The sequence below is a fragment of the Argentina silus genome (genome assembly GCF_951799395.1).
Source record: "Argentina silus genome assembly, chromosome: 1".
NCBI classification, from domain to species: Eukaryota; Metazoa; Chordata; class Actinopteri; order Argentiniformes; family Argentinidae; genus Argentina; species Argentina silus.
In genome coordinates, this window is record NC_139655.1 from 6,490,707 (window position 1) to 6,509,599 (window position 18,893).

At 45.0% G+C, this 18,893-nt stretch overlaps 1 protein-coding gene across 1 annotated transcript in view; it reads left to right on the top strand.

Moving 5' to 3' along the window:
- mmp16a (matrix metallopeptidase 16a (membrane-inserted)) overlaps positions 1-17,529 on the top strand; it is a 45,163-nt gene extending 27,634 nt beyond the window's left edge. The window contains exons 5-10 of the mRNA XM_083678703.1: positions 65-226; positions 2,543-2,760; positions 9,084-9,222; positions 12,382-12,532; positions 12,761-12,876; positions 15,087-17,529. Coding sequence (XP_083534829.1) covers positions 65-226; positions 2,543-2,760; positions 9,084-9,222; positions 12,382-12,532; positions 12,761-12,876; positions 15,087-15,415 — 1,115 coding nt within the window. The 3' untranslated portion in view covers positions 15,416-17,529. The remainder of the gene's footprint in view (positions 1-64; positions 227-2,542; positions 2,761-9,083; positions 9,223-12,381; positions 12,533-12,760; positions 12,877-15,086) is intronic.
- The last annotated feature ends 1,364 nt before the right edge of the window (positions 17,530-18,893 follow it).

The following is an 18,893-nucleotide window of genomic DNA, read 5'->3' on the forward strand; positions in this document are numbered from 1 at the left end:
GACTACATCCAGTATGTTCTCACACACGTCTCATCCTTGTGTGTTTTTGTATTTCTCTCTACAGGTAATGACTTGTTCCTGGTGGCGGTGCACGAGCTTGGCCATGCCCTGGGTTTGGAACACTCTAACGACCCTACAGCCATCATGGCCCCGTTCTACCAGTACATGGACACAGAGAACTTCAAACTGCCCCACGACGATCTCCAAGGCATCCAGAAGATCTATGGTACGGTTTAGTATGATCAGCTCTCCCTCACCCTCTTTAAACCTCAACACTAAGCCCAGTGTCTGCTTTTAGAAAAGCAGAGAAAATAACCACTTCAGTTGGCTCTCGTTGCTTTCCAACCCTTGACAACTGATTTAGGATCAGCTCTATCTACCCCGGTCTCAACCCGCAGTGCCTTGAGCAGAGTGATAGAACTGTCCCTGGACCAGATGCTAAGAGTATAAACTCCTCACACCCTGCTGAGTTGGCCCTTCTCCGTCCCATGTGTCCCTGCCTGTGTTGGTTGTATATGGCCATCTGCCTACATCATCAGTGTGCTGCACCCTGGGAGGGACGGACCTGGGCAGACGATCAAACCTCTCTGCATCCTCCCTCTTTTTTTTTACTCTTCTTTTCTCTCCTCCTCCACCCTTTCCTTGTCCTTTATGACTTCAAGGGCACGACTGGACTCTTAAGTAAGACGCTCCTCCCAACCTTCCCTTTTTTAATGTTCTCTTCTTCCTCCTCCCTCTCTCCCCTCGCAGTGTCATGGTAATGTAATAGAGGTACCAGTAGGTGGAATTGATGTACAGTATAGGGTGCCTCTCTTATTTATTCTGTCTCGACTTCACTCACGCTCCAGGGGGTGTTGACTTGATCTGCTGGAATCACATTCCGCATTCTGGGAAGAGAAGCATGCCAGCAGTAGCGTGAGCTACAGATGTTGAGGATAGCGTCGATTGAGCGCGACAGTACCTGCGCTTGTCTTTGTTCCGTGTCTGTGTATGAGTGCGTGTGCGTGCGTGCCCACTGCGTACGTGAATGTACTGAATGTGTATGTGCGAGTGTGTGTACATAGCTTTTGTTTATGTGTGTGTGTGTGTGTGTGTGTGTGTGTGTGTGTGTGTGTGTGCGTGTGTGTGTGTGCGTGTGTGCATGTGTGCGTGTGTCACAGTCATCATTTCATAATTGCAAAGTGCTTTGCCCCTCTAATCCAGGGTCTATTTCAAGAGATTTAATTCAGTCAATGAATGAAATCCCCCAGGTCTTCCCAGCAGATCAGACCAATGGACTGATATAGCTAGTGGAGTAATTATCAGCCTTATCCCCTGGTCCTACCCCTCATTCTTATTCATATGTTGTGCTGTACATGTAAGTCTCCCACTCACTCACTCACTCACTCACTCACTCACTCACTCACCCACTCACCCACTCACCCACTCAGTCACTCACTCACTCACTCACCCACTCACCCACTCACCCACTCATTCACTCACTCACTCACTCATTCACTCACTCACTCACTCACCCACTCACCCACCCACTCACCCACTCACCCACTCACTCACTCACTCACTCACTCACTCACCCACTCACCCACCCACTCACCCACTCACTCACCCACTCACTCACTCACTCACCCACTCATTCACTCACTCACCCACTCACTCACCCACTCACCCACCCACTCACTCACCCACCCACTCACCCACTCACTCACCCACTCACTCACCCACCCACTCACTCACTCACCCACTCACCCACTCATTCACTCACTCACTCATTCACTCACTCACTCACTCACTCACTCACTCACCCACTCACCCACTCACCCACTCACTCACTCACTCACTCACTCACTCACTCACCCACTCACTCATTCACCCACTCACTCACCCACCCACTCACCCACTCACTCACTCACCCACCCACTCACCCACTCACTCACCCACTCACCCACCCACTCACCCACCCACTCACTCACCCACTCACCCACCCACTCACCCACTCACTCTGAAATCCCCCATCTTGGGTCAACCCTGTTATCCCATCATGTGATTGGCACTTCTCCAGTCCAAATGTAATTTGTGACCATATAATGAACCGGCACAACGGATAGACATCCAATTGGGATGATTTTGGATTGTTTACTTTTATTACTGAATACACTGAACCAGCTCTTATTCAGTAACCTCGCTCAGCAAATCCCTGTCATAACAACTCAGTCTGTTTGGGTAGCAAGGTCTCTTTATTGACTCACATAATAGCATAGGTGCACAGTGGACTGTAATTGATGCAGTAATGATGATAGTGTGTTTCATTGCGTTCCATGCACTTTATTACCATTCTAGATGACTACTGCAAGGCAATTACATGTCTCTGCTACAGATAGTTATGCTGTGTTAATCAACGGGTTTGGTGCACATTAAAACGCTTTGAGCTGATTTGCTTGTTTGGTTTATTGTATGAAGAAATCAAATTCACCTGAGAGTACAATGTGCAAAATGTGTTTTGTATGTGCTTTGATAGCAATATGATTATGTTGTTTTCATCCAGGTCCACCAGACAAGGTTCCACAGCCGACCAAGCCTTTACCGACGGCCCCCCCTCCCCGCTCACACCCCCCCTCGGACCCCCGTAAGCCCGACAGGCAGACCCGGCCTCCGAGGATACCCACAGGGGACAAGCCCACCAACCCCAACGCCAAGCCTAACATCTGTGACGGGGGCTTCAACACGCTGGCCATCCTGAGGAGGGAGATGTTCGTGTTCAAGGTAAGTTTCCATTATGCATACAAGCAGACATGCTATGTTGATATGTGCCATGTGTTATTCCTTTGTGTGTGTGTGTGTGTGTGTGTGTGTGTGTGTGTGTGTGTGTGTGTGTGTGTGTGTGTGGGTGTGTGTGTGTGTGTGTGTGTGTGTGAACAGTATGTGTGTGCATGTGTGTCTGACAGTACATACAGTATATACTGTACTAATTGAAGCACCCTGGATAGGGTCATACAGTATACAGCAGTGGTGTCTACTGGTCCTTATAATGTATTTCATTATCATCACAAAAATGTTGCTTTCTTCCAAGTTCCCTTCCCCTTAAAGTGAAATGCAGGCCCACTGTCAAGTACATTGAGTTGACATACAGTAGCAAGAGTTTCTACCAAGGTTAGTGACAGACACATTCTAAATGTGAGGTCTGTGAGCTAGCAGGTGATTTTGCAATGTCTATTAGCTTACGCAGAAATAACATCTTCTCTGTTGCTCCAATAAAAGAGGTGCTTATGATAACAGAACATGGAATATGGTTTTCTTATTCCAAACAAACCCACAGTAGGTTTCTGTCCAATCGAACAGAGAGGCGTGCAGCCACGTTGATGTCTCTTTATCCTTGCTCTCAAAGAAGGAGCACAAGACCTTGGCAGCACACAGGAAAAAACCCAGATAACCTTGAGGCGACACAAAGATATCCTATGTTCTCTTCAGAAAAGAAAGACTTCCTGTGCCTTTCGTGTGTATTTTTCCTGGGTTTAAAAATAGTTAGTATTCATTGGTTAAATAGAGCACTGGGAAAATAGTGGAACTGGGAAAATCCCATCTTAAAATATTGAAGTCCACGCAAATGCTGTGGTTTGTTTCATTTGAGCCACGTCTCTACTTTTGACTCGCATTCAGCAAGTCTTATTTCTCTGTGTTCCAGAAAACTCCATGCAGATCTCTCCCACCCTTCTCACTGCACAGCATTACTGGTGCCAGGCAAACAGACATGTACAAATTCTGTTGTAGGAACCTCCTCTTCAGGTCTACAAGTGACCTTTGTATCCATAGAAACGTCTCCCTCAGCCTTCCCTCACATGGTATCTCACTCCTCCCCCAGGCGACTGTTGACTTGTAACGACCCGGGCTGGAGTCAGTGGTGGAGATCATGAGATTTCAAGGCAGAGAGTGCGGAGGAGGAACACAGGAAGCCTACAGCACTGGCCTTTATGAGTTTGGCACCTCTGCTCAAGGAGGGATGGATGGGGTTTTCCACGCCTAGCGACTCACTGCATATGAATCACCAAGCTGGCTAGCAGCTCATGATGCAGGTCCTAGAGGAGGTCATCGTTACCTTAAGATGAAGCCTTGACCTGCTTTATGCACATGTATTGATTTAATCTGACCTCCGCTCATGGTCAACTCAAAAATAGTTTTCTGTGCGATTTAATGCACATAGGCCTACATGTTCCATGTAGGTTTGCCCTTCTTATTCATTCATTTTAGTTGAGGCCTGACAAAGCTGATGTTATCAAGGAACTTCTCTAAGAGGAAGTTGAAATAGAAATGATGACACAACCTTTGTTAAATCTGACAAAGAATAATAAAAGAGTTTAGCAAGTAAAAACACCATGCGTGACAGGACGCTACGTGACAAGTTTGTTTTCTGCCGTCTCACAACATGATGATGATTCAAACTGTAATTATGTGGCTTAAATCCACATACCCAGCTTTTAAGAGCCTCTCAGCTCGTCAGTCATTCGCAGGCAGTGATTAATGTTTTCTGCCTCCCTAATTGTATTTCGCTGGTCAAGATGCATCTAACTAGCTATTATGGTCAACAGAGGGAGAGAGAGAGTGTGGGGTAATATATTAGCATCACTTAGCCACCAGAAATAGACAGGAAGGAATCGGATGTCTACTGTAGCAGTGTATCACCATTCCTGAGAAGCAATCACTCCTACACCTACACAATCCCAACTGGAAACAGGAAGTAGAGAGTGGATGTAAATGTAGTGCACAGGGTCAGGAGGTTTTTGTAGGGAGTTTGGTCATACGTTTACAAAGAGCAATGGAGGGCAACAGAGAGGGTGAATTCACAGGCAAAATGAGTCGCTCTGACGAACCATAACTGTGTAGACCTACAAATAAACCCTCTCTGGAATAGACAAGTCGTCCACGTGGACGGAGGAAACACAATGCCGTTTCTTTCTCGTCTTCATTCTGCATCTCTACAATGTACTCTACATGAATTGGCTGGAGTAGAGCAAGGAGCTGGGATCTTAATTAGAAATGTTTGCTCCAGAGCAGGTCTTGGTGGAGCAATGAGCTGTTTGACTGATGGCTGGATGAGGAGTGAGTGAGCTGGTTTGGCTCAGCTCCCCCCCCCCAGTTGACTGTTCTGGAAGACATGTTGTCAGTTTCTGCCAAGTCATTGTAAATGAAATGACCTCAACCCCGAAGGCTCACAGGTGGTCCAATAAAGTGAAATAGGGGGCTTTAGAGAGACCACTGTAGTGTATTCCATCTGCTGTGATTTATCAAGTGGTGAAACCATTGTTGTGAATACAGCATAAAATGCTTCTTTTTTCTCTTCAATATAAATTATGATATCCCGTTCATTTTGTATGTAGGACATCTCTTATCTTCATGTTCAGCTTCAGTCTGTAACTGCCCTGCTATGCTGATGTACGTTGGCAATGTTACTGATACAATGTAGCGGTTCCGCATCTAGAGGGGGTTCCTTTCCTCAGGAATGGGATGAAAGACATACGTTGTTCATTTACTGTCTGATGGCCCTGACGGAGCTTGCCCAGAACGGGAAGTAAATCCACACAGGCAGGCCTGAATTCATGCTTGTTATAAGCAACCATTTCCAGTGGTGCAGAGAGAGGGTCACCCAGAGGTCAGAGAGAACTGTATACAGACATGTGGCAGCCAGCATCACCATTTCATGTGACACATGCCCAAAACAATTACACAGCCCCTTCCTGCCCCCTTCCACTTCCACCTCTCCTCTCCCCCACCTCCCATACCCCCGATGGAGGCTGGCTGGTTCTCCTGTTCTCCCTCCAACTACCCCCTCTTCCATCCCCTGAGGAGGCTTTGGAGCATGGGTGACAGCTTCTCATGCGTGCCCAATTTAGACGGCCACAGAGAGACATTTCCTTCCTTTATGTGTGGACAGATTTAGAGCCGGCAATGCTGGGATACTGGAGGACTCCATCTGTTTTGGTTAGCATCCTTCTATCCCTTTTTGAGCCCAGCTTTCCATCTCTTCTTAAACTTTCATGATTTTCTTTTGCAAGTCTTCTTCTTATAATTTCACTTCATCACCTAACTGGATGTCTTAAGCAAGTGAGGGTGTATTTGTTTATGGGCAGACACCTCTTCACCCCCACTACCCCCCTGTACACTTTATGGACAGATGATTCACTTACTTAAACAAATGTATTCGTTGTTAAATGCTAAATGCCATCAATGTAAATGCAACATCTCTTTTTCCCCCTCTCTGTTCACCCACCCTCTTTTCCTCCCTTTCTTCTCCCTCTTTCTTTCATTGATCACTCCCTTTTCTTTCCTCCCTCCCTTTTAGCTGTTGGTGTGAAGTAGGGCATGAGTGTCTGAGTCACCTCACTCGGTGTCTGTCCCTCTTTCTTTCACTCATACCTCTCCCTGCACTCTCCCTAACAGCTCTGTCCGTCTGTACGCACACACACACACACACACACACACACACACACACACACACACACACACACACACACACACACACACACACACACACACACACACACACACACTTTTTTGAGTGTGAAATGGAGAGATAGAGAGGGGCATACTGTGCTTATCTCTCTGCAGTGAACTCTACACCACCACTGGCCTGAGTGCTTTCATCTCTAGCCCTCCATTTCCAGTGTTTTCTTACCTTAACACCGTGTTTTCACTCAACCCGGCTCAGTGTGAGGGTAAAAACACCACAGTACCCTGTGTTATCACCTCAGTGCTTCCACACACAAGGTTAGCCTCAGCTGACCTCATCGTGGAGATGCTCTGTTTTACTGTGATACAGTATAGGCTTCCTTCACCTCTGTACTGCATGGTTACTATTCCTACTTTACTTGACAGCCATATAGTGTACTGCTTTTTTATTATTTATATTTTTTGTGTTTTCATTGGGGATCTTTGCCCTACAGTTTAAATGGTTCATACTGCACGTCAAAGGAATACGATCCAATTATTTTTTTACCGTTGTGGTTAGGTGGCGCGCCCATTGGGAGCATGTACCATGTACAGTAGCATGCGCGTCTGTTTTGCCAGCTCTCACTGTCCTGTTAATCCCAAACTAACCTTCAAGTACTTGGACTTTGCTTTTGATAGTGAAAGGCTGTAGCCTACTGTAAAATACTGTCTGCTTTCCCACTTTGTGACAATGCCATGCAGAGATGCAGATATGGGCTACTCATTGTTTATCCGTTAGAATGCTCAACAATAGTAGTAGCCCCCTAGTGGTTGTTTTGCCCAGGTGTAATTCCTAAAAAAAAAACGTGTTAAAAAGTCTAGTTGACTCGCTACTGCTGTGGCAGCACTGCTACGCTTCCGTCGCTCAACCATGAACATTTTAAACTCTGACCTATTGTACATTGAGATGCAGCCATGGGCTGAGAGTTACTTTTTAAGATACTGTAATTCAGCACTGCTAAAAGTTTTGGTTTTGACTGTTGATAAGTTGTGCTGTCAATATGCATCATGAATGTTGCAAGCACTGTGAGTTTGTCAGTGTACAAACTCACAGTGAAAATGAAATGTGGAGCCATAATCGTCCTTTATGCTGAGGTTACAGTTGTTCTTTCAATTCGTTTTTCGATGTTTGGGTAATTGCAAGGTGCCAGCTGAAATTGTCTACATCTCAGGTTGGCTCGCCAGACTTATTTTCAGAGAGGGATAGAAAGAACATGTTCTCTTCTACAGAGAAGTCGAAAGGAATCAAATAGCTCAGGTTTCACAGTTTGATCTGTTTTCAATTACTCGGCCGAGTCCCATACTGAAGAAATGCTGAACAATTGAAATCAATCAGGGCTTTGGGGAGAGCGGAGGGGCCATGGGGACGCCCAGAGAAACAGCTGCATTAGAGGACAATGCTGGCATGAGAAAGAGAGTAAGGTACATTAGTGGAAAGCCTTGGTGTGTGTGTGTGTGTGTGTGTGTGTGTGTGTGTGTGTGTGTGTGTGTGTGTGTGTGTGTGTTTGTGTGTGTATGTGTACGAGAGAGCTTGATAAATGGGGCGTACAGGTTTCAATGTGAATGAGGCGTGGTGTTGTGATGATGTGAGTGATGATGTTCCTCCATCTCACTTTGCATTCTGTCTCCTCTCCATCTACAGTAGCCTCCGCCACCCCCCCCCCCCCCCCCCCCCCCCACACACACACACACACACACACTCTCTCTCTCTCTCTCTCTCTCTCTCTCTCTTCCTCTGTCCTCCCCTGCTCGGAGGGCAGGTCACTGTGTGTTTGGCTTCTTGCTCTCTGGAAGGCGAGAGCGGCCATTCTGTGCCAAGGGTGTGGTGTCTCACTGAGCCCTAATGGCTTTCTCAGCTGGGCCCGCTCCTTCCTCTGAGTTTTGGCTCTGCTTTCTTATCTTCAGGTTACATCCAGAATCAAAAAGACACACCTCAAACTTGGCCACCCTAGATTTTCTTTTAGGAAACTTTGGCTTCTCAAAAAGACGGAGGCAATTTGACCTGAATTCTTGAGTGTGTTTACAGTAAGTGTCTAGGTTACACATAAATAACAGTCATGGCTGTAGTGGTGAGGTAATATGATACTGTAGCCCCTATTGATCTTTCAGCTACACAGCTGTCAAATGAACCAGCAGTCTTGTAATATCCAACAACACAGTCAACCTTTACTGGAAGAAAAACAACATGAAACAGTGCCCTATCCTGACATGTGCTACAGTATACCACCCACCATGTTATGTAATAACACACCTTGCCATATCCTTTGATAACATTTATGATTATACTGTGTTTGCACTTCTAGTAAGAAATGAACTATAAATGTAGCAGCTTCTGTCCTCATTAACCTCATCATAGATACGCAACAGCTTGTGTGGCAGCTCATGTGACCAGAGCTGGGACGAGTGAGAAGATAACACACACACACACACACACACACACACACACACACACACACACACACACACACACACACACACACACACACACAAACTTTGCTTAATGAGCTCAGAATCTAGAATCTATGTCTGGTCTCAGGTGTTACAGCTCTGCGTCTGTGTTCCTCAAATATCAAAAAGATGTTGACAAAGCTCTCTCCCCCTTTCAGGACCACTGGTTCTGGAGAGTGCGGGACAACGCGGTGATGCCAGGCTACCCCATGCTCATCAATGTCTTCTGGAGAGGTCTGCCACCCAAGATAGACGCTGTCTATGAGAACAGCGAGGGCAAGTTTGTATTTTTCAAAGGTAAGGACACAAGCTTACAGATGTATACATCCTGTACCTCCAAGGCTCTATCTATACTGTATCAGCAGTAGAAGAAGTGGGGGTAGCTGAAGTGTTTGTTAAAGAAGCAGTAGTAGTAGACTATTTCAGTAGATTTGTTTAAGGATGAGTCCTCCTCCTTCCTGGTGAATTGAGTGTGTTTATGGAGCGACAGGGCTATACAGTAGAGAAAGAGGGATTAGCTGGGGGCTTATCTCTGTGACTGACTATAAACTAAGCAATTTGGCTCTTAATCTGTGACTGTAAAATAGGTTTGCCTTGTGAAAATGAGCTTGTGTATGCGAAAATACGTGTGTGTGTGTGTGTGTGTGTGTGTGTGTGTGTGTGTGTGTGTGTGTGTGTGTGTGTGTGTGTGTGTGTGTGTGTGTGTGTGTGTGTGTGTGTGTGTGTGTGTGTGTGTGTGTGTGTGTGCGTGCAGGGGGAGGAAATATCACTCATGATCATCATAGTCTGTGTGAATGTGCAAACCCCACTGCAGCATATGCATGCCTCTTATCAGCTGTATGTCTGTACATCACATAGATGATAAACACATAGAAGATGAAGAGGTGTTTCTCTGAGTGTACTACTAAAAGGAATAGTAGATAAACAGACAGCCTTACACACTCATACTCACAAACTCCCATGAGAGAGGGGAGGAAGGGAACGAGAGAGGGGAGGCAGAGAGTGAGGGGGTAGAGAGAGGGGAGGCAGAGAGTGAGGGGGAAGAGGGAGGGGTAGAGAGAGAGAGAGAGAAACAGATGACATGGAAATCTGAGTCTGTTGGGATAATAACTACAAATCGCAGACGCATACAAACACATTTCTATTTTTCACCAAACAGTTCCTCGAAAAACAGACTATTGTTCCCATGTGTATCGCAAGCTACGAATATCCCCTCTCTATTCTGGTCCCTAGTACTGCGATTGCACATGAACAAAGTATGAGGTTATTTACTATACTGATAGTAGCTATACTGACTTGACTAGGAGATAACTCCATCAATGCTAGGCTAACCCTTTGTTTTTACCCTGAAGTTTTCAATAAAAAACACTTTCAAGAAAGATGGAGACTGTGAATAGAAATATCTAAGAATGTCTTTTCATTGATTGTGGAGGGCTTCTGTATTGTTCATGACTATAGAGCCGATAGACACAGACGTTGAATACATATCTTAACAAGCTCTACATTTCAATGTGAAAATGCATATTTCATATGAGCCTATTTTGTCTGTCTGTGTTTTAGAATTCCACTTTTATAAAAAGCCGCCAAAGAAAGAGTAATAATGTATTCTCTGTCCATCTCATGCATGTTAAGATGACCTTGGTTGAAAGGGGTAAAGTGAGAAAAGTGATGAGTTGTTGAATACAAAGTACACTCAGTACATGTAGAAGTGCTTCCAGAAGAGCAGCATCAAAGGCTTGATAGGACTGTGGACACAGCCACTATGATTTGCCTCCCTCTCTAATGACACCCAGCAGTCAGCAGCACCAAACACACTGGGATTATCAATGCTGGTTTCAAACAGAATTATGCATCAATAGGGCCTCCTCTCAAGGGAGAGATGCAATTTACCGCTGAATCCAATCATTGTTCTATTTTATTTGGTCGTGATTATGTTTTGCTTTTGATACAAAGGAAACTGCATTGGTAATTCACCTTCTGTGTTTCATAATGTTGTGTGTGTCTTACCAGTTTGAAAGAGTGTATCAACAAAAGAGGGCCTCTGTGTGGGCCTGTGTGTGTGTGTGTGTGTGTGTGTGTGTGTGTGTGTGTGTGTGTGTGTGTGTGTGTGTGTGTGTGTGTGTGTGTGTGTGTGTGTGTTTAATGCATACATATACAGTATGTATGTGCACAGTGCACTCTGTGTGGTCCATGTGGAGGAGGAAGCAGCTCCGTTGTTGTAGGCACTTTGCCCAGACTGAATGAGAACCATCGCCTTCACAACACTGTTCATACATTGTTAAGAGATAGCAAGAGATTATTGTAGCAATACACTGTGCCCTGAGCCACAGTACATCAAAGCACTGAGAGAAGAGAAAGATATAGTCCAACTTTTCATTTCAGGTGGATTCCAAAACTTAACTCCTCAAAAATCTCCTGGTTTCAAAAAGCCTGGTTTCTTCTGAGAATGCCTCCTGCAGTATCATCCACTCCCATAATCCTCATCATACCAACCCCTGACCCAGTTTACTCAGAATGCTCCAGTAGGCGTACTAGGGGGGTCTTGGCAGAGCTGGCGTAACCATGACCCTGCTGAGTGGAGCATGAGAATGAGGCAGGTGAAACGACAGGCATTTCCTGTCACGAGAGTAGGGTCGTCCACCTCCCTCCCTCCCCTTCCCCATCAGCCCCATCCCACCCACCGCAATCACTGTTGACGCCCCCACTCACTTCCTCTCAGTCCTGCCTAGACCTCCACCAGCGAGGGAAAACCACTTCCTGGGGTCGTAAGGTGAAAAACATGCCATTTAACCTAATTACTTACCAGGAAGAGAGATCCCTCACGCCAGACCACACTCTCAGCATAGTTCTGCACTTTCACAACAGCTGTCTAGACTCCAAAACGTGAGGGGCCTCTTGGTTTGTGAGATATTCTGATACTGTGACATTTAGAGGAGAACATTTAAATGTGCCTGGGAGCTGCCAAACCTTATCAGTGGGAGAAGTGGTGCTTTGCTCTGCCACTGAAAAGCAAATAGGCAGCTTGGGTGTGAAATTGAAAGTTTGTTCTGCCTGAACTGAAAGTCAGCTCAAATAATGCAAATATTGGACGTACATCACAGATATTGTATCAAACGATCCACGTCTAGACTGTTTCTCTGCTAGTGTTACTTTCTTCACTGTTCAACAGAAAGCTCAGTGAAAAAGTCATGGCTCCTGTTATACCATTACTGTATATGATTATATTCCCCTTGATAAGTGAATGTGGGATATTACACTAACGCTATCCTGGTAACATTCAGGATATTTAGTAATTTACTGTAGTAGTCACCAAGCTCTTCAGCACCTGCTATGGCTCACATAAAGCCAACTGGATTATAGTAAAACCGCCTGGCCAACCAAATGCCATCTCTGGGTTAAAACCACTCAGTGGCTGACTGTCCCCTCTGAGCCCTGTTGTCCTTGTGTGTTTTCCAGGGAAGCAGTTCTGGGTATTCAAGGACACCATGTTGCAGCCTGGCTACCCCCAGGACATCTCCATGTTCGGCCACGGCATGCCAACACAGAGCATAGAGACTGCCGTCTGGTGGGAGGATGTGGCCAAGACCTACTTCTTCAAAGGGGACAGGTGTGTGTGTGTGTGTGTGTGTGTGTGTGTGTGTGTGTGTGTGTGTGTGTGTGTGTGTGTGTGTGTGTGTGTGTGTGTGTGTGTGTGTGTGTGTGTGTGTGTGTGTGTGTGTGTGTGTGTGTGTGTGTGTGTGTGTGTGTGTGTGTGTGTCGGTTTGGCCATTTGGTTTGGTTTTAGAGATAGTGATAGTGTATTTGTGTCTCATTATGTTTTGTAATCACTGTGCAGGTACTGGCGTTACAATGAGGACATGAGGACCATGGACCCTGGCTACCCCAAATCCATCACTGTGTGGAAGGGCGTCCCAGATTCTCCACAAGGGGCCTTCGTAGACAAACCTAACGGTATAAGTTTATATCCTCTCCACAACTTAACTACACAGTAACATGTATCCCTTATTTCACCCTTGATACTATACATGTCCAATTATTATGACTGCATATATTCTAATATTCTGAGCTACATTATTTACATTACATACATTTCTACGTTAAAGAAATAGCCAATGTTCCTTGTACTTGGGCAGTGTGTTACAAGATCCAGTTGGAATGTTTAGGAAAAGAAAAAGACCTCAGTGTGCCCAATATGTGTTCGTCCAGTTGGTCCACACAGAGGGTGGGAAATAGAATTTTTTTTACTCAAACATTAGAGCTCATCTCATTGGGCGACTGGATCGTGTGAACTACTCCTATTGGCTTTGGCCTGCAGGGTGGGGCCGGGTGGCCCTGGCAGTGCCCGTATCGGAAAAAGCAGGGCAGGTGGGGAGGCACACTCATGCCATCTGTCCCCGTCCCTCCCCTGCCAGATCCTTGCACGGGCATGTGCCTATCCATCAGAGCGTGAAGGGTGGATCGATATTCCAGGGAATGGTTTTGGCCGACCACACTCGGGAAAATGATGGCTGGCTTTGATTTGCCACTATCAAGAGCATGTCAAGCAAGTCACCCGCACATTGACCCTAATTATCCACCATTATTGAGTCCGGTGATAGTGTTTGTAGTGGATGCAACACATTTTTACTACAGCCATTAACTTAGAGACCTTTGGGTCAGTGTCGACCGGGGTATGATGTACTGCAAGCTGTGTAACCATCTACCCTCTACCCACCCACCTCCCCACACACACATGCACGCTGCACGCGCACACATACATGTACACACACAGATTGCAGGGCTTCATGCTGTAGCATCGTGTGTGGCTCTACCAAAGTCAATAGAACTAAATGGGTTCTATCTATTTGCTATACTTAGCCCTATCTCATTCTCAGCCCATTTCCTTTTGTTCTCTACCCCAGTCAAAGACTCAGCTCTAAACCAAGGCTCTCTCTTTCCCAAGATGAATCTTTCAGGACCTTGCTCGCTCCCTTGCAGGCTAGCCGTAAACAACTCGGCCGCCACAGTGATTTAAGACCCCTCTCTCCTCTCTCCCTCTCTGCAGCCCCCTTCTGAAGGACTCCTCCTTTCCTCCGCCCGTGCAGAAATAGAGAACATATCTCATCTCTCCTCTTTCCTAGAAGCATGCATGAATAATACAGGGAGAGAGAGAGAGAGAGAGAGAGAGAGAGAGAGAGAGAGAGAGAGATGGGGAGTTCATTCAGATTGTCATGATGAGGATATGTCACTGGTTTTCGGTGTGTTTGTGTTGGGCTCTTGAGAGACATTAGAGCATGCCTTTATCACTGCGAGCCCCTTTATTCCACTGCCCTGGAACCACCAGGGATATGGGCCACTGGAATAAAAGAGAATTATTGACTACAGGGAGACGTACTTACAGAGGTTCTTACAGTGCCAACCTCAGACTGACAGCAAAATGAAGCCCAGCGGAGAAATTAGGAAAGCTTAATTAGGGCTCCTTGTCATGGGGAATTGGCCAATTCACACACCTATGACATTACACATTCAATAATTACCAATAAGCAAAAATAGATACTTATTTGATCATAACTGGCAGCAGTTGTCACCTCCTGGGATAATCCCTCATACCGCCAGTACATCCTCTATAAATATGTGGAAGTAGACCTAGTGCATATTCTCGCATTACTAAATTTGGCAAGATATAGTCCCTTAAACACATAAAAGGTTGAATTTGTCGTGCCACTGTAGGCTTGTTTAATGCTTAGATTACGATATCACACTTCAGCTCATGGTTACATTTGTTGCTGACAGTATGGTAATTTTTTTTATTTTTTTTTATTATTTCTTTTATCCATTCCAACATTCGCAGTGAAATCCTTAAAAATCTTAATGTCATATTCAATCCCCACCCACTCATTGCCGGAGACCTGCCCTCCACTTCTACGCTAACTGAAACATTGCTGAAATTACCAATTTAGCAGCCATGCCCACCAAAACTCAGTTTTGAGCAGTGCTCTTTAGTGGAGGCAAATTGGAACCCTTAGTCTGAGCAGATGGTTGCCTTGTGTTGTACTCAGTTTCTGTGTCCTTTCTGCTTTTTTTGCACTTCTGGTTAGACTCTTTCGTTGTCTCTGTACTTGTACTCTGCACAATGACAATAAAGTTGAATCTAATCTAATCTAATCTGTTTGCCCATGCAGGTTTCACGTACTTCTACAAGGGGAAGGAGTACTGGAAGTTCAACAACCAGCGTCTACGGGTGGAGCCAGGCTACCCCAGGTCCATCCTCAAGGACTTCATGGGCTGCGAGCTGATACCCATTGACCCAGCACGGCCACCTACAGAGGACGTGGACATCGTCATCGAGCTAGACAATGAGGCCAACACGGTGAAGGCCATCGCCATTGTCATCCCCTGCATCCTGGCCCTGTGTCTGCTGGTGCTGGTCTACACCGTCTTTCAGTTTAAGAGGAAGGGCACGCCACGCCACATACTGTACTGCAAACGCTCCATGCAGGAGTGGGTGTGAGAGAGAGGGGGGTGTGTTAGAGTACCAACACCCCTTTATAAATCCCCCAGTACGGCCCCCACAACTACAGCCAGACGTGGTGGTTGTTACGTTGGTGACCCCGCTATGATCTCCGGACTGCGGCCCTGAATTCACTCCAACTCCCCTGCCTTTTTAAAGGGGAGAGGGAGTAGGTGGGGGGTCTTTGCCTAAATATCCCTTCACCTTGAGAACAGAGGAGGGTCATGATACTTTGTACCCCACAAACTCCCGTTCCTGCCCCCTCTTGGCCGCCTAGTGCAACCGCTCTTAAACGGGGAAGACTTTCAGGTGACACTCTTCCCATGGTGCACTGCGTCATCATCCGTCATATCAGGCTGTCATGGATTTCAGTGGAACCAAGTTGGTCATTATCTATATCTGAGGTCTTAACCCCTAGTGCACGCTCAAAAGATACCACCCCCCCCAAATAATGTTGCTTAAGTTACAGTAACCACGTTACCAACCTCCTAGTTTACCTTTTCTTTTTTTGTTTTTAGTTTGAAATATAATTTATTTTTTATTACAGTTACCTTTAAAGCACTCCTGAAGAAGAGAACAACCCTAACCAAATAAAGACTTTCTCTCCAAAGAGGATCACATTTTTTTCTCTCTCCTTTTTAAGATGATTTTGCTATCACTTAGTCTACTTCTCTTTTTTACTTCTTTTCTCCCTTGCTCTTGATCCATTGAAGTGAGAAGGAGTCTGGGAAACTTTGACTGTTGTGGCAGTCTGTCTCAAAAACAGGGGCCAAAATATTCTGCAATATTTTTAATCGCCTTAATTACAGATTGTGTTCTTCTGGTGTTTTGTTCTGCTTTTTTTGTATACTGCTTTGTTTGGGTTTTTTTCTTTGGAGAAGCTGGAGGGCTGGGTTAACCATGCTACCCAGAGGCCTGAGCACTGGTTTGCCAGGCCACCGGAACAGGGCAAAGAGTCAGCCTGTATTTAGAGTATGTGTTTGGTCAAAACAGGAGGGAGTTTCCAGAATAAGCCACTAAGTTGTGTATTATCGTATTGTTATAGTCTGACTTGCTATATCAGTTGGATAGGAAAGTCAGGTCAATGAAAGAGCTTAAACCACAAATTGTTTATTCCTGTCAAGTGCCCGCCCGTATCCCTCCAAAACGGTAGTTTGATTAATGGTTAAGTTTGCATCCAAAATGGACATTTATGGTATTGGTGAACGGACGGATCATGTTTAATCTTTCGGACTGCCTTGTTGAGAGAGTTCACTGAAGTCACAGACGCCTACCCACGATGCACTTGTCTCTCGACCGAGGACCAATAACAGAAGTCCAGACAGTGCCTGTGTCAGAGTGCATGCAAGCATTTACATCAAACTCGTCTGCTCCTCACTTCCTCAGAAAGAGGAGAGAAAACTACAATATGGACAAAGCGGAAACTGACCAGTTTGTTCCTCCAAAGCTTGAAAACGGTTGCAATTAGGTTGAACGAAGGTTCTTTGTATCGCAATGGAACATCTTGTGGCATGCAGCTTGAACTGTAGCTTTGCCTACAGCTTCAGAAGGACTTGACGACTCTCTTGAATATACCTTATTTGCATTTATTTTTGTAAGTTTATGTGTTCCCTTCTGGTACAATGAAAAACAAACAAAATAGTCATTGGAACCTTAAGATTCAAGTGGTACATTAAAATATCTCAGCTGAGCTAAGCTGGCATTTAGGCATTTCTTGGTTATTGGCAAGTCAGGTTGGTCATATAAATCTTAATTTGGTCAGCCAAATCCAACAAAGGTAACTAGTGTCATAACTAGTGTCATTGCTTTATGGCAAGCAGTGTTTGAATGTGTGTCTGTTTCATGATACTGGTTTTCTTTCTTTCATTTTTTGCAAAAACAAATGGGACATCTTTGAATAACTTGTTCGTGTAAGACTCAGATTGGGACAATGGAAAATGTCCTGACAGAATAAATAAATTGATCAGTATATGATTAAAAAAAATGCCTTGAAACTCTTTGCTTATATTTATATGTATATATTCAATGGTGGTGGAGTATAGACATGTATTCTGTGAATAGTTACAGTATGTGTTTGTGGGCGGGTTTTCTGTTTCTTTATGTACTGTATATGTGAGTTTTCCCTCTTGCCCGTCATTGTGTTCAGTAATTCTGCACCATATCAAAATTACTTCACAATTCAGCTCTTTCAGGGGAAATTAACTCACAGATGCCTGTAAACCAGAGAGAATATCTATATTGGTTTTCAAATATTCAGATACAGTGCAGCGCTCTGCTCTGCTCTCTATATATAGACATGCACTTAAAGCATACAGACTAGACAGTCAGCTATGGCCAAACACAAATATGACAATTCTAAATATGTTGCTGAAACTCGATAAAGATTGTCCCCCCCCTTATCTCTCCAAAGCAGATAAAAAAAAGGAAGACTTGATTTAGAGAAAACTGTTTTCATGTGTATCTGTATAATACCAAGACCAAAAGCTCAACATCCACCGAAAGAGGAGAGAGAGAGTGTCACTTTATTTTTGCGATAAAAACCTGGAGTTTCAGATTGAAGCCACGGAGCAGTGGTTGCGTTAACAGCAGACTGAGCCCAAACATATACAGGAGCAGACAGATGAGCGTTTATTCCAGCGATGGCACTCCAGACACTATAACTACTATCAAGAAAGAGGTCAACCCTGTTTATTCACTGGAGCTTTGATTGTGGTCATGAACACACGCACGAGTAAGACTCTACCCTTTTAGTGGGTAGAGTTCACTCTTTCCCATCACAATGCAGCTCAGTGGTAAAATTACTTGTTAGACAGTGGCATTATGGCTACTGCTATGTTTAGAAAGAATTCAGCCCTGGCCTTTTCCTTAGGCTCTTTAGGTTGCACTTTCTACCCCTCAACCTGTAATGCAAATACAGCCCTGTTTCTTTTCAAATGTGTGTGTGTGTGTGTGTGTGTGTGTGTGTGTGTGTGTGTGTGTGTGTGTGTGTGTGTATGTGTATGTGTATGTGTATGTGTGTGTGTGTGTGTGTGTGTGTGTGTGTGTGTTTCAGACCTTTTGCTGCCTCTACCAGCGGAGTCCTGTCTCTGCCTTTTGACGTTAATGCTAGCGTTACTCACCCCACCACCACCATGTCTGTCTGTGTGTATCTGTGTCTGCCTGCCTTGTAGCGAGGGTAGTCTGGGTCTCTGTCTCCGTCTATATCTCAGTCTGTGTGTATGTCTGTGTTTTGTGTCAAGCTCAAGACCAGAGCCTGCACAATCCCTTGGAGACTTGTCACGGTCTCTGTATGGCTGAAATATTGGTGCTAAACTGACCTACACTGGCCAGAGCAGTTTTATGGTGCTGTTTTCATTCAGTTTTTTTTTTTTTTTTTTTTTTCATCGACTTAAACTTGAGTGATTACAACATGAACAAGAGTAATGCATTTTCATTCAACACAAGTCCTTACAGTGCCATGTTTAATGGCTTTAGGAGA